At 37.7% G+C, this 17464-nt stretch overlaps 1 protein-coding gene across 1 annotated transcript in view; it reads right to left on the reverse strand.

The window, feature by feature from the left end:
• The window catches only part of prkcaa (protein kinase C, alpha, a), a 215262-nt gene that overhangs the window by 10140 nt on the left and 187658 nt on the right, over positions 1–17464 (reverse strand). Inside the window, exons 14-16 of the mRNA XM_084127788.1 lie at positions 11403–11483; positions 8338–8445; positions 1597–1737 (exon numbers count right to left, since the gene is read on the reverse strand). Of these exons, the coding sequence (XP_083983914.1) occupies positions 1597–1737; positions 8338–8445; positions 11403–11483 (330 nt within the window). The remainder of the gene's footprint in view (positions 1–1596; positions 1738–8337; positions 8446–11402; positions 11484–17464) is intronic.

Here is a 17464-nt window from a genome sequence, read left to right on the forward strand (position 1 = left end):
GATAATATAACAAATAAATAAATATTGATAGGCCTACTTGTTAAAAGGGCTTTGTGTTTCATTTATTAGGCTAGCCTACTGTCAATAATAGAAAAAAAAAAAGAATAACTAAATAATTCAAACGAATGAATTAATAAATAAATTAATTAAATAATATTGACGCACATTATTTTCTTTCGCATTATTGCAATCTCTCTCTCTCTCTCTCTCTCTCTCTCTTTCTTTAATAACTGCATTAGTCTGCTATCAGTGGCTCAAACCTCCGTTACTAGATCTAAAATTATGTTTTTGAATTGGCAACGGAGGCTTGGGATTAGATGAGTAAGAAATTAGTCCAACACACAAGAGCGTTTTAATGACAAAAACTTGAGAAACATCTTGAAATATATCATCTGAACAATGCTTCAAAGTGAGGTAACCGTAGTATAAGCGGAATAATTGACTCCGGGCCGTTGAATTATTAGAACAATAATTAAACGGCCCGTCGTCAATTATTCTTTACATATTGCATTGTTTTATGTTTTGTTTTTGTGTATGACCCTGTGCAACATCTTTACACAATGAGATCAATGAACACAATGAACTCTGATTCATTGTGTGACTTACTATTTTACTGCCTGTATTATTATGGTGGTTATCAGTACATTTTAAGGTAAAAGCCAATTCTGGTAGTTCTTAACTTTCTTTTACTTGATGAAATATACAGTTACAATTTTTGAAATATACAGGAACCAACATGCCATCCTGTAACACCTGAAACCGTGTCACCTGGATGTACAGTTAAATAATCTTGTACAGTTAAGGAGCAACTTTTCTTTTAAAACCTAATTTTTTATTTTTACAATGTTTCTAGAACAGTTTCTAGAGCAGCATTCTTCTAATTTAGGATTGTTTAAAAGTTATGAGACATGCTGTCTTTCCCTGATGCAGAAAAAGTATTTAATGCATTCATGACAAAATTAGATTATATTGTAATGCATTACTGGCTGGATGTCTTGCAGTCTTACTAAAGAAGTTGAACCATTGGTACAATAGTTAGCTCCAAATCCATCATAAAATACTTCCATTTACATATAAAGCCTTACACATTGTATACTATAGTTTGTCACAAAGATCACAAATGGATCAATTTGGCTAAATTAATTTTTTACTGTTTGTTCAGGGGCCATATACTAGGTTTTAACTTGATATACTTATGAAAAAATACAGTAACTTTCAGAATTTAAACCACAGTGAAAAAGGATCATTATTTCTGAAACTTTTGGTCTGTCAAGATGGATGAATAGGCCAACATTTGCATGCAGGACCACTTATTTACACAGTGTCTTTTCAGTGATAGAAAACTTGGCTTGCTCAATCATGGTGAGGTAATAAAATAGAATAACACCAGAAAAACAATGAGAGTAAACTTTGTAATAACAACCCTGTTCAATCCCTGCAACAAATTGCAGCAAATAACCCTGTATCTTAATCTTAATCATCATAAATAGCTGAAACTCAGTACGAGCTTTCTTAATTTTTTTTCAGTATATCAATCAGAATTGCATTAATAAATACATAAGTCGAAAATGTATAGACCTGCATAGATTGTCTTACCACTTTAGGTTTGAATGGAGGCTGTACTTCTCTGTTTTCCAGGCGTTCCCAGTCAATCCGACGGAAGAAAGCATGTTCCCTAATATCTCTCTCTCCCTCTTGGCTGCAGCCCAGGCGCTTTGAAGGGTGTTTTGACATCAGCTGCAACACAAGACAAAATAAAATATAATCATTACTGTCTAATCAGGACAAGCATCAAAGTTACATAATTATAAAAATGATCAAACAATAAATAAATAAATAACTATAATATGAAAATCAGGGGGAAAAGGCAAAATATAACACATCACACTACATACAAAGTTGGTTAAAGATGAGTCAAACGTGTTTATTTATTGTTTATCTTGTATTCTAGCAATTGGTTAATGGTTAAGTAATCTTGGTAGTTTTATTAACCCATTAACTGTCCATTGTCCTTGTTAAATATTATTTAAATAATAATAAATAATAAAATGAATACATGGAAATTGTATGTATACATGTAAATATGCAGAAAAGCTGAGCTTGTTTGTCAATAAATTATAGTCGATCTCCGAATGCAACGTAACAGGGAGGAGAGTAAAGATGGAAAGCTCCATATTTAGTTCCATATAAATTCACAGATAATCTGTTGTTTTGTCATTAGTGAAAATCAATACTGACCTTGTATTTGAAAAAGGATGCTCATATAAGAAGCAATACTAAAATTCAGAGTCAGTTCATTCACATTCGGAGATTGACTATTTTTGACTGTCAAAATGCCGGCGGACACAGCTACAGTGAGTTGTTCAAAACCTTTCTTTTTAGTAAACTCTGTGTACACAAACAATGTTCTCAATGCTCAAGTTCATGTGAAGAGCTCCTGGTGATACTTCGAGCAAAGTTTCATGTTGTGTCGAGCCTTCTTAGTGTTTTAAAAATAGTGATTTTAGATGCTATCATAGAAGTGCCCCAAGCACTCCCATTCAGAAGGCAATTTGACCGAAAACGAAAATACGGTCAAACTTAAAAGTGGCGTTTCCATTCTAATTATGCTTTTAAACGAAAGTTTGCCTCAGGTAGATTAACAAAAAGACCCTAGGTTGCATTTTGGCGAGAGTTACCCTTTAATAATCCACACACTTGCTAACTAAAATAAAAGTTTTCATGATTTATTATTATTATTATAAATGACTTATATTTGCCAGAAATACAAATTTCAGACAAGTTTCTAAATCACGATCCCTCTATAATTAGGCATTTCTAGGTCAGCTTCTGACAGCCACTATGTATCTATTAGTAAGTTGCACAGCTTATAACACACACACACACACACACACACACACACACACACACACACACACACACACACACACACACACACACACACACACACACACACACACACACACACACACACACACACACACACACACACACTTCCTGCCGTCATGACAGGAAGCTATAAAGCATATTTTCTTATGGAAACAAACTTTTTTGCATTATTTTCCTGTTATCTCTGTAAAGCTGCTTTGAAACAATCTGTATTGTTAAAAGCGCTATATAAATAAATGTGACTTGACTTCTAAACCTGCTTTCTGGCCTCAGCCAAATATATCCATAATTCTGGGGATTCAAAGTCTGTAACTCTTAAAGGGCACCTATTATGCAAAATCCACTTTTATACTGTGTTTGGACATAAATGTGTTGGCCACTGACTGACAGTTCTGCATTACCATAGTTTCCGCCCTCAGCGAGTTGTACACTATCTGCCATTTCTCCGTGCTTGCTGCTGTAGTGACAATGTCTCGTAAGCAATCGCGATGTTCTGTTGTTGGATGTAAGAGTGAACATAAGAGTCTTCATAGTTTTGAAGGTAACGTGCCATAACATACACCTAAATTCGTTTATGCCTGCGCAAATCATTTCACTCCAGACTGCTTTGTGAACGAGGGTCAATACAAAGGGACAAAACAAAACACAGGCTTTGCTAAAAAGTTGTTCCTCAAGGATGGATTAGTACCAACTCTTCGTGATCCAGCTTACAGTCTCCAGATCGATACTGGTCACGGCAGTAATGAAAAGGAAAGCGCACACTTTATTACAGTTCATAGAAGTTGTTTTACGGATATAAAGTTTACCAGTTTATTAAGCACCCCCGGAAAGGCTTAAAGTCTGTATTTGTTTACTGTTAGTTGTAACGAGTGATTTTGTGTAATTCGCTGTGTATGTTGATGAGTCATACAAGGGAGAGAGAGAGTTTATGGATAAGACTTTAATGCGCACTTCTTGTACTATGATTTATTCAGCTCTCACAGTGATTTTCTGGAGTGAAAATGGACACTTCATCTTTTGTGTGACGTACAATAAATTTCATAAAACTGATTAGTCAAGTTTTGACCATCATCTGGACGGGGTCCGCTACAACAGGCTTGTAGTGGATAAAAGCAAGGTGACAACATAAGTTATTAAACGTAAGCGTAATTAAACTTAACTATACCTGTTCTACAGAGCCGCCTTAACCTAATGTTAGGCCCCGGGGCTGAGAGGTTTTGTAGGCCCCCCATCCCCTCGATTTATAGTCTCATTTTAAAAAAGTGTAATATCTAGGTAATCTACATCACAGTTGAGAAATTTCAACTTGCAAATGAGAAGCGATTTTCACGAGCGACAACCAATAGGAAAGAAGCCTTTCAGTGGAGCTAAACTCCCGTCACCGTCTCGAGAGCAGTGCAGACAAGACAGAAGAGTTCAAGGGCGATTTCACTGTTTTATATGATTTGACTGTAACTAACCACAAACATGGATATAATAAAATGATGCATGGAAAAGAAACTGTCGACAGTCTCAGTGAGTTTAATTAATACATTTATAGTTCGAGTGTTGTAGTTTTATGATGCAAGTTTAGCACTGCTGCAGTTCATTTGACAGTTTCCCCTGCATTATGTTCACTATTAGGGACAAGAAAATTGATTATTTGTCAAATTCAGATGACGTTTTGGTAATTTATGACAGTATGAGTGAGTTTAATTTGTAGATTGATTGATCGTTAATCTAGTAAATTATTTAATCCACTGAACACTGCTGTGTGGTAATATAAAAACACTCTCCCAACAGCATACTGTTTCTTTTGAGCCTAATTCCTAGTCAAATTAAAATAATATAGTTGTATCACTTGTGATGGTGTTTTGTATAGATGTGGCCAGACGAGCAGTCTACCAATAACGAGCGACAGCACTACCAACGCCCACAAGCGACTTCACAGTATAGAGCAGGGGTTCTCCAAAGTCTACATTCAAAGGTCCAAATCTGAATTTTCATTAATGACAAAGGTCCGGAACTATTGGTAATTACAAAACTTGTTTTTAATAAACATGTAAAACAAATCAACATTCATTTTATGAAAAAATAAGGTGCCTTTTGCATTCAAAATACATGAATAACAAGTGCAAAAGTGGCAAAACAATTCATTGAAGTGTCTGGATTTTTCTTAACAAAACACCATAAAAGTAACATGGTGCAAAATACAGAGCAGTCTAATGTGAGAAATGGCACTGTCTGTCTCCCATCAGCTGCCGAAACCGTGGCACAAAAGGTGTGGTTGCTAGACGGAGACACTGGCCTAAATGTTCATTAGTCAAGCTCAGTCAAGATAGGTTGACCCAAACATGGTAAGAACACAGATGGCTACTTTCTGTAGATTGGGGAAATTTTCAGCTGTGACCATTTTAGTCCAAAAGGTAACAGTGTCACAGTCCACTTCCTGCAAAGCCACATTTTCCTGCAAGTCAATGAGTTCAGTCTGCAGAGATGCCATGCTTGCCCATGGGAAGATGCTCTTGATTTCTTTTGAAAACTCCTCAACATTCTTGACTAGGAATGGAGATGGAATGCAGAGCAGCACTTGTCTGCCTACACTGAAGCCCTCAAAGCGCATCCTGAAATTTTCAGCTAGCTTCTCCAAAAAGGAAAGATGGTGATGATGGTGATTGCCATTAGTCTGCTGGAGAAGAGTTGGAAAGTGGATATGTGGCCCTGTGATGTCACTCTTAAAGATCTCCAGCCGCCTTTCAAAGGAGCGTACTGCTGCCATCAGATCACACACTGTGTTGCCTTGGCCCTGGAGCTTCAGATTTAGTTCATTTAGATGAGATGTTATGTCCACTAAAAAGGCCACAACCTCCATGGTGTCATTATCCCTCAGAAAATCCAAGTAATGGCTGGCTTTGACATTCTTCTGCTGGGACAAAAACATCTCCAAATCTTTCCTGATGGCCCAAAACCTTTCCAAGACTCTTCCCTTACTCAGCCACCTAACAACCTTTAACAGTTCTAAATGCATATAATTACATTTTATTCACAATTAAAAATGATTAAATAAATAAGAAACATTTGTGAAATAAGGGTTGACTTATCAGTCAGTGGGGAGATTTTCAGCATTTCCTGCATTAATTATGCCTTAGTTACACTGCTTAAAATTGTTAAAGATGTAAATGCTCTTGCTCTGAAGCAATTTTTTTTTATTTGGCCAGTCTCTGACTCTCTCTCTCTCTCTCTCTCTCTCTCTCTCTCTCTCTCTCTCTCTCTCTCTCTCTCTCTCTCTCTCTCTCCCTGTGTGTGTGTGTGTGTGTGTGTGAGTGAGTGAGTGAGTGAGTAAGTGAGTGTGTACTGTGTGTGTGTGTGTGTGTGTGTGCGCGTGTGTGTCTTTTCCAAGGCTAGCACACAGCACGGACTGGTGTATTATACAGTGGTACGTCAGCAGGTCGGAGTGCTGCTCTTTCAGATGTTGAACAGCTCCCTTCTCCTTCCCTATCATGGCTGGAGCACCATCAGTAGTGATGGACACAATATGCTTGACATCAATTCCCCGTTCATTAAGCATCTGCATGATAGCTTCATAGATGTCCTCTCCTCTAATGTGACAGAGTGGAGTAAGGCCCATTATGTCTTCACAGAATGTCCCCTTTGCCTTGCTGAAATATCTGACAAACACACATAGCTGGGCTTGGTCTGTGCTATCTGTTGACTCATCCACCGCAAGTGAAAGGCAGGGTGCATCTTTGATATCATCAGTTAACTGCTTTACTAAGTCATGGGCAAGTACCTCTGTCCTCCTGGTTGAAGTGTCATTGGACAGTGGAATTTTCTTTAATTTCTCTGACATCTCCTGTCTCTCCTTTCCCTCAAAGAAAGCATCTGCTATCTCCACTAAACACTCCTTAACTATCTCTGCATCAGTGAATGGCTTCTTGTTTTTGCCTAGTACCCAGGCCACTCGGAAAGATGCTTCTGTAGCTCTCTCTTGCTGTGTCACAGCTCTCACAAGCAACTTATTTGTTGATTCATATGAAGACTTTAGCTGTCGTAGTTTTGCTGTCTGTACCTCTGTATTTTGTGGATATTGCTGTTCAAAATGACCGTGTTTTGTTTTATAATGCCGTTTGACATTACCACTCTTCACAACTCCAACTGTCTCGTTACAAATCAAACAAAATGGCTTCGTGCTGGATTGGGGCAAAATGAACGCATACCTCTCTGTCCAATCATCTTTGAAAACTCTATTTTCTTCGTCAACTTTTCTTTTCCTGGACAATGACATCCTCCACACCCATTCAAACGTACTGCGGTGAAGTGTCGCATCGCGCGGCTCGTGCCCGATTACGTCAAAAGTATACACTCACTGGATGTCATGGCAACTGAATCACGGGAGGAAAACTTTAAATATCTCGCCTTCGCTTTAATTTCGGACCATCTCCAAAAAGACATAAAACACTAAACAAATGATTTTGACATGCGTTTATCAAAGTAGGAAATCCAGACTTTTAATCCCTTACACACAATTACTGCTGTTGAAATACGAAATGGAGGCGGGTCCGGATTGAATTCCCTCCGGGTCCGGACCCGGAGTCCGGACTTTGAGAAGTGCTGGTATAGAGACTAGCGACATACAGCGACAAAATCGCTGGCTGTGTGAATGGGGCTTATGGGGCCACGTGGGTCACTCAATCAGCAGACATGTAACGTGCGATTAGAGTGATTGACAGAAAACCTGACAAGTTACAAAACAATATGACCTTTTCAGCTCATCATGAACCTGAACATGGGAGGCCCCTGAACTTGGGAGTCCCCTGGGCTTCAGCATTAATGCGGCCTTGCTGTTCTATCTCCATGCAGCATTCTCTGGCTCTGTAGGCATCATTGTCCGACTCCGGTTTGAACTGAACACTGCTAGTACAGTTTCTGACATTTTATTGTGTGAGATTGTCCTGTTTTGTTGCCACTGGAGCGTTTGCAAATCGTTTGAAGCTCCGCCTTCTTCTTGAAAGGGGTCTGGGAGCAGCAGCTCATTTGCATTTAAAGGGACACAGCTCGTTTTTGCTCACCCCTGGCAATTTTAACATGCTATAAAAATTATCTGTGGGGTATTTTGAGCTAAGACTTCACATACACAGGCATCAGAGACTTATTTTACATCTTGTAAAAAGTAGCATAATAGGTGCCCTTTAAGTCAAGAACTCTAGAACTGTTTCAGAGACAAAGATGCAAGATAGAGACATCAAAACAGAAAAATAATGTATTGTTGGATTTTGACTTTCTGATTACATCCTTTCGACCTTGAATGCATTTATTTACCATAAAAGAATAAATCTATAGCACATATCAGGAACCTCATTAGAAAGAGAGAAAAGGAAAAAAGTCAGGAAGAGTAGTCATGCTGAAGTTCTGAAGTTCAGTTGGGCTTTAGAACCTGAAACATTTTTTTCTTTAAGTGGCAGAACTCACCCCTTTGCAGATGGAAACTGCTTCTTTGGACATGGCTTTAGGGTAAGAGACGTTGTGCTCCATAATGGACTGGAAAAGTTCATCTTCATCCTCACCATCAAATGGAGGCTTAGAAGAAAAAAAAGAAAGAAAAATCAACATAAAATTAAAATGAATATTACATATATATATATATTTTAATATTAAATATGGGTTCTTAAATTGTTGCACTCTTCAAATGTGACATTATAGAATTTACCTTAAGCTTACCCTTACAAAAAAGTATACTGGCGTCACATACAATGGGAAAAACAAGATAAAATCATTATGTTTGAACAAGGTGGTAATACCATAGTATTATTTGAAGGACCTTATAGTACCATTTAAATGCATGGCATATGAATATATGAAAGAAAGCGTACCTTGATATATACTAAAGTACCATGATATCATCATCCGATACATTATTGACAATTTGTACCGCCAGAGTGCTTTTTTTATTATTACATTATTAAATGTGGATCAGACCAAGCACCAAAACACACTCGCAGCCAATCAGCAGTAAGGGATGTATACACTCATGAAGGGAGAGTAGAGAGAGCTCAGTGCATAAGACAGACATTAGCAGAACAACTATAGAAAGAGAGATGGCAGAGAAAATGCAAAAGAGGAAAATGCCAGGTGAACATAACTTTAAAAAGAAGGGTTACGATCAGGCAAAAGGTAGCACCCATGTTAATATCAAAGAAGCTTTCCAGCGCTGGAGAGACCTTAAGAAGTGGGAAGGCCGAGGTTGCTTTATTTCTTCTCGATACGTGAGTAACGTTGGTTTTGCTGTGTTTCACAAAAATTAACACTAGTTAAACCCTGCCAAACACTAGTTTTAGCAATAGTTCCGCGATTATACAACATGCTTGTTGTATCAGATTTTGCTGCCGCTAGGGGTGATGCTTCCCCCATTAGAGGTTCTATAGTGCTCAAGATATGCCACTAACATCAGGATCTATTAACCATTCTATCAGCAAAAAAAACAAAAACAAAAAAAAAACAAACAAACAAACAATTTCGCTGTCAGTTTGTGTTGGGGGATATTGGCACATGGCTTTGTTTTGGGGGGTTATTGCTGCTCTCCCTGCTCTTATCCATGCTAGGCTGCATGGATGCACAGGTAGTTTTTGCCCAGAGCAGAACCATACTGCCAATCCTAACTGTATGCTAATTGTCAATCGTATTTGACGATAGTGATCCTGACAGAAATTAAGCTTAGCGTCAGTTCTGGCAGGTCACGTTAGTCAAGCTCGCATCAGCTGACTCTCAGCTGATCCACGTCTACCTACAGGAAAATTATGCCTATCACTGTATACATATATAAGCTCCTTCAGTATTATCAACAGCTATCGCGTTTCTAAGGAGTTAATTACCCTCCTCCATCCCCAGCTTCTCCTCTCGTGCAGTCAGTATTTGGCATTCATATTGCCCTTTGAATCAGAATAAATCCACATATTTCCGTCTCGAAATATGTTGTACTTTAAAGTCTTGAATTTATGATATCTGCAATACATTCATGTTGGCACATGAATGTATTGCAAAATTCTGTTCTGTTTACCCTAAGGGGGGTTATTGCTGCTCTCCCTGCTCTTATCCATGCTAGGCTGCATGGATGCGCAGGGAGTTCTTGCCCAGAACAGAACCATACCACTAATCCTAACTGTATAATAATTGTCAATTGTATTTGACGATAGTGGTCCTGACAGAACTATGATATGCAGTCTTTTGCGTGTTTGTTTTGATGATTTCAAATATCAACAGCGTTTACCAGAAATCGCTTACTGCACCTTTAACAGAAACAATGAGGCCAAATCAAAGCATTGGGAATAGAAGAGAAAAAACATGCTCAATAGACACCACCTAAAAAATAATATAAAAATTACACATAAAGGATACAGTCTCAGTAACTGTTGTAACTTCCGTTCCCTGATGGAGTGAACGAGACGTGGTGTTGAATGCTGACACTAGGGGTCCCTATAGAAAACGGCACTGCTGAGCTATGATGTACATGTCAGAAAACCACTGTGTGCCGAATAACAAGTATATTCGCAACATTGTAACCTATCCAGCGTCTATAGTGACATCCACTCAGCTCCGATGAACAAATCTGAATGAGTGATGCACGCCTGCTCCTTTAATACCTGTATGTACAGGGAAGTGGTGCATGCGAATTTCACTCGCCAATTTTCATTGGCCTTTTCTGAAATATCAGAGGTGTTTAGGGTGTTTAGACCCCTAGTGTCAGCATTTGGCACCACGTCAAAGTGACTGACAGATAGGGAACTTTATATTGGACACCTGCACTAATAATAGTGAACAATAAAATAAAGAACCTTTGATATATGTGACCCTGGACCACAAAACCAGTCACAAGTCGCAAGGGTAAATTTGTGGCAATAGCCAAAAATACATTGTATGGGTCAAAATTATCGATTTTTCTTTTATGCCAAAAATCATTAGGATATTAAGTAAAGATCATGTTCCATGAAGATATTTTGTAAATTTCCTACCGTAAATATATCAGCACAATCGTGAACATAAATGGATAACTTTAAAGGTGATTTTCTCAATGTTTCGATTTTTTGGCACCCTCAGATTCCAGATGTTCAAATAGTTGTATTTCGGCCAAATATTGTCCTATCCTAACAAACCATACTGTACATCAATGGAAAGCTTATTTATTCAGCTTTCATATGATGTATAAATCAAAATTTCAAAATTGTGACCCATGTGACTGGTTTTGTGGTCTAGGGTCACATATACTGTATCATGATGAGTTATCTTTGTTTATTATATGGATTCTCTGATCACAGTAGTGGTGTCAATATTATATATGCCTTAAAACAGAGTTGTAGCACATTTAAATTATTTCAGTTATATGCTGTTTAAAACCATCCAAACATTCTGGTTGTATCCAAACACTATCTAAACTTCCATAGAGTATACTACAACAGAGCAATTTTTTTTTTTAATTATAAGACAGTTATTAGTAACAGTTGTTGATGTAGGATTTGATGGTTATACACTTGTGAACTCACTTGTCCCGCCAGCATCTCGTACAGCAGGACTCCATAAGCCCACCAGTCCACAGAACGGCCATATGGCTGATACGCTATTATCTGAAAACAGACAGCATAAAAAAACCCTACAGATTAATATTAAAGATCAGCATATTATCAACATATTGTGTTAAATGTAAAATATCACACTACTGTTTCAGAACATCACTTTTCCCATCTTCCGCTACCCAGAATCTGGAAGCACATGTCCACATCTCCACAATTTATCAAAAATAAATTGTATTCTTTGCCTTGTGATCCAGTCAAAATATTTAAACACCCCCAAAACAAAAATAATTCACCAGATCAGCAAAACTATAACATAAGACATTCTTGTAGAAAGATTTTATTTTGTATTTGTTAAATTATATCACCATGGCATATCACCATAATGTTTCAAAACAAGGCACTAATTCTTGATATAAGAGAATTTTTACAATACAATTCTTTAAGCATGAAAGGGGACCATCTCCACTAAACAAAACCTAACATGTTCTTCTATTTAATAAACCAAGCAAAATTGCAATTGAACTTGGGTGTGTGCAGGTATGAGAGAGCATGTGTATGAGTAAATTATCAATAATGAAAACACACACCTTTTCTCACATCTCAGCTTAACTTGCAGTCAGCTTTCTTGGCTGATGTAGTTCACAGCACATTTAGTGCATGTGTGTTTGTATGTGGCATCACACTAATACTATGTGACAGTTCTAGATCATAGCTGTAGCCGCTCAAGGTTTTGTTTGTTGCTTTAGATGTTGAATCTTATGTTTCAAAATACAGAGAACCACCACAGACAAACACACATAATAAATAAATCCTAACCATAAAGTACACATCCCATAATAACACAAGCTAACTGTAACTGTAACTGTTGTACTGAGAAAATATCAAATTCACAATAAATAACCACTGGGGTGATTCAACTCATGAAGCAAGTGACAGAATAATAGATGTAAACATAATTTCTTAGTAATTTCTTCTCCAGAGAGCAAACAGATCTGCTCGTGCACGAAGTTAAAGCATGCTAGCAGACCATCTACGGGACAAGCCAGATTCCACCATATCTTTATGTACACAATAATAATCTTTTACATTGTTATTCTTATATTTTAAATATTTGGCATGTTTGTGTGCTGCTGCTGCCCTGTGTGTGTAATAAGAAAAGTGTATGCGTGTTGTGCACCCACCTATAGGCGCATATTCCTAATGAGCCCTTTAAATAAAAAATAAAAAAAAATATATAAAAAAAAAAAACTGCACCATTGACTTTAGACCACGTTTTTGTTGGTCAATGGCGCAGTCTATTTGAGTTGCCTCAAAATAGCATCGCGCCAACAATGTGCCTGAACACACCTCGTTTTCAGACCAGAACGCCCATGGGCGCAAATGCATTAAACTATTTAAACAACATGGCACAGGACGTGAAAATGATAACTGCGTCGGGCTGAAACTAGCAATAAACACTTGCAAAAAACACTTGTCTGGCGCTGCATTGCACCGGGTGTCTGATATGGCCCTTTATGTTCCCATGTGAGTGATAAAAGTAAACAGATTTAGTAGAGAGGCTCAGGTCAGAGAATGGATTTAAAGGAGACATATCATGCTTTTAAATTGTTCCTTTTTACATATAAATCATACATTTGTAGTCTATATAAAGCGGAACTGCAATGCTTGGGTCTGAATTCCTCATTATTATAGCTCCACAGGCCCCTTTTCTACCCCTTTTCTGATGTGCGTCTGAGAGCAACTCGTTTTGGTGCGGTCTCTTTAAATACAATTGAGACACTTCATACCCCGCCCACACTCGGTTCAACTCCACCCCGTTCGGCCATTTTTGTAGTTTGATAGCAGAGATACGATTATCTAGCGGCACAGAAACTTTTTATTCACACGTTATTAACAAAATGTCAACAACGGAAGACTTGTCCAGCCAGCCTTACATGTTCGAGCCAGAGTCGGAGCAGGAGCGAGATGAAAATGAAGACGACGAACCTGTAGAACAACGTCTTCATATGGATGTATCGCAATGGTGTGTACTGTATTTAGACATGAAACTTTGGTCTTCCGACCTTTTACCACCATGTCGATTTATTTTGATTAATATGTGCGAGGGAGAGAGAGCAAGACAGCGTCTAGTTTGGAGACGGTGATGTCTTGTTTACACTTTCACCTGGCTCTAAAGAGAGAGAGTGCGCGCGCGCGACCGGGTCTCTCTCTCTGCTCGTTCTTTCAGTTAAACATGCGTCCTGTAACAAGCGCGGCAGTTCATCTACATTAAACGGTGTAATGAAGCGTGTGGAAGCCTTTAGCTTGAACTACAAAATTGCAGCGAGAAATAAAAGTGCTCGAAGTGTTGGGCCGGAAGTCAATGTCCTTATTTGGCAGTTCCGCTGCAAATACTGTGACGTAATAGTTCAAAAAACGTCATAGATAACAGAAAAATCGGAACAGGTTGAAAAATATGACCAAAACAGAATATAAAGATATCAACGAAGCACCTGAAGAGAATAATTTCATATTTTCTGTACTTCTAAACACTCCAAATATACAACAAAATGCATTTAAGGGCTAAAAAAGTGCATTTGGCATGATATGTCCCCTTTAAGCTTCAAACATTCCTTCCTCTTGAACTAAACTGTAAGGATCCATTTATTATATTAGTTAACTATATTAGTTAATATTAACTAAGATTAATACATGCTGTATAAGGTTAAATTCATGTTAATTTTTACATTTACTAATATATATATTTTTTTAAATCAAAGTTGTATCTGGTTAATGAACAATTGCATTTTTTATTAACTAACACTGACAAAGATTAATAAATGCTATAAGAAATATATTGCTCACTGTTAGTTTATGTTAATGCATTAAAGGGCACCTATTATGCAAAATTCACTTTTACATGGTGTTTGAACATAAATGTGTGTTGGCAGTGTGTGTACACAACCACCCTATAACGATATAAATCCACCTAGTGTTTTTTTTTAAATCCCCATAAATCATAAGCACTGTCTCAGAACAAGCCGTTCTCAGATTCGGTGCAATGTGACATACTTTTGCACAAACCCCGCCCACGACTGTTGACTGACACTGCAGTTTTAGCATAGACCCGCCCTGAGTGAGCTGTACACAGTCCGCCATTGTTTAGATGCCGGAGCAGCTGTAGACAAGAATGTCTCCTAAAGCGATTGAGGCGTTTTGTTGTTGGATGTAAGAATGAACATACTGTAGCAGTCTTCATTTACTCTCGTTGTTACTCAAGGATGGATCTGTACCAACTGTTCCTGATCCAGCTTACAGAATCCGGATCATTACTGATCACGGCAGAAATTAAAATGAGAGCGCGCACTTTATGACAGCTCATCGAGTCGTTTTATGGGTATAAAGTTTACAAATTTATTAAGCACCCCCTGAAAACGTGTTTTGTGTAATTCGCTGTTTATGTTGATGATAATGAAAGGGGGAAAGAGAGAGAGAGAGTTTATGGATAAGACTTTAATGCGCACTTCTTATACTGTGTTTATTCAGCTCTTACAGTGATTTTCTGGAGTAAAACTGACACTTCATCTTTTGTGTGATGTACAATAAACTTCATAAAACTCATCAGTAAATTTTTGACCATCATTCGGACAGGGTCCACTATAGCAGGCTTGTATTAATAGTGGATAAAAGCAGATGACAAATATGTTATAACCGTAATTAACCTAAACTATATCTGTTCTATCTCTATACAGCATATATTCTGTGACTCTGTGGGCATTATTGTCTGACTCCGGGTCGAAATTAACACCACTACTGAGAGTTTCTGTTTTAATTTTATCATTCCGTGAGATGAGATTGTCCTGCCAGTGAGTGAGCGTGAGCTCGTGAAGCTCCACCCTCTGTGCCGGCAGCAGCAGCTCATTTGCATTTAAAGGGACACACAATAAAATGGCATGTTTTTCTGAGCCCCAAAAAGTGACAATTTAAACATGCTGTAAAAAATGATCTGTTGGGTATTTTGAGCTAAAACTTCACATAAACACTCTGGGGACATCAGAGACTTATTTTACATCTTGTGAAAAGGGGCATAATAGGTGCCCTTTAACTAATGTTAACAAATGAGACCTTATTGTAAAGTGTTACCATAATATTTTTGAGAAATAGGCCAAATTGTAATTAACTTATTTTGAAAACAAAAACAGTCAATGAGAGGTCCTCACTAACACACACACACACACACACACACACACACACACACACACACACACACACACACACACACACACACACACACACAAACAAACAAGCACACACACACAAACAAACAAGCACACACACACACACACACACACACACACACACACACACACACACACACGCACACATTACAAATTTACGGTTAGCCATGTGTGTTACTGCTGTTCTACCTTTGACACACTTTACACTCAAGTTAACATGCAGCTACGTGTTCCCAGATAACATGCATTACCACTGTATAATATGTAGGTCAGAGAAAGAGACAGAAAAGAGAGAGAGTAATGCTATAAAAATAGGGTGGAGGACAAACGGTCACTAACATACACACGAAGACATGCACACATTGTTTTTCTTTAATTTTACAGCTACAAAAGTAGAACTCCATGATTTATGTTTATGTCAGGCGAAATGGCACTAAACTTATGGTGTGCATTTATGTTTGTGTGCATATACACCTTTACATATACAACAGTGTTTTAATGCCATGCAAGAAAAATAAAAATAAAAATCCATCTAATAACTATAAATAAAGTTTCCGTTAATGAATTGCTAATGACTTTATTCTCATAATTTATTCACAATTGTAAAATATTATGACTTTAAAAGTCGTATTGCTTTAACTTACAGTTTTTTTTATTCGCTTTGGTACTATTTCACAAGTTAGGTGTACATTTTCAAAACTCTTAGTGCTAATACCACAACAGATCATCAAAAGTGCACTTTTTTCAAACATTTCATCATGTTTTCAATTGTGTTAGCACAATACACACAATCACAAAGTATCCTTTTCACAACACAAAATAAGTGTTTCATCTACATAAATGTTTCATTCACAGTCACTGCCTTTCATAAAGCTCTTACTATCAAACCTTTGATTTGCATCTCTTCTTGTTCAGTTTAATACATTTGTCTATGATTTAATCCAACTGATCTTAATGGTTAATCAATGAATCATTTTGTACATCTATAGATTTCTATAGATATTGATTCTATATACAGTTTCTATAGAACTTGTTTGCAATTTCCGATATGGATAACCAAATGTAATGAATTCTTTTTAAATAAGTGATTTATAGATAATAACCACCACAATGTTCAAAGTGTGTGCACACGCAAGTGTGTGTGTGTGTGTGTGTGTGTGTGTGTGAGAGAGAGAGAGAGAGAGAGAGAGAGAGATACAGAGAAATTTGCCATTTGTGCAAATACAGTAAAGCAGAATAGAGTACCGTATATACCCGACTATAAGACGACCCTGAATATAAGACGACCCCCCCACTTTCCAGACTTATTTTTGGGACAAAAAGAGATTTTTGTGGAAAAAATCTGGTTTTAACAGAAAATAATTTTATTTGAAAATTGCAGTGATAATTCATTCTCTCTCTTCCAGCGCGTGCACGCACCTTTCTCTCTCTCTCTCTTGCTCTGCGTCGCGCGCACGCACCTCTCTCTCTCGCTCTGCGTCTCGCGCGCGCACCTCTTTCTCTCTCTCTCTCTGCGTGTCGCATGGCAGAGAGAAGCAGCGTTTTAATTCAGTTAAACACATATATTATGTTGCTTCTCTAATTTTACATGCAAGTATAGCTGAAATCATTTGTCTTAATGGTTCGCGTTTCATATTAATTCCGTTGTTCTTTCTCCCTTTCCCCCCGTGATTTTGTCTATATCGCGAATATAAGACGACCCCCCATTTTTCAGCCTTTTTTTAGGACAAAAACCTCGTCTTATATTCGGGTATATACGGGTATAAGGGAGAGGAAACAGTCGATGACTGTAAAACATCAGATTGATCAGAGATG

Source organism: Abramis brama, assembly GCF_963993115.1.
Source record: "Abramis brama genome assembly, chromosome: 11".
Lineage (NCBI taxonomy): Eukaryota > Metazoa > Chordata > Actinopteri > Cypriniformes > Leuciscidae > Abramis > Abramis brama.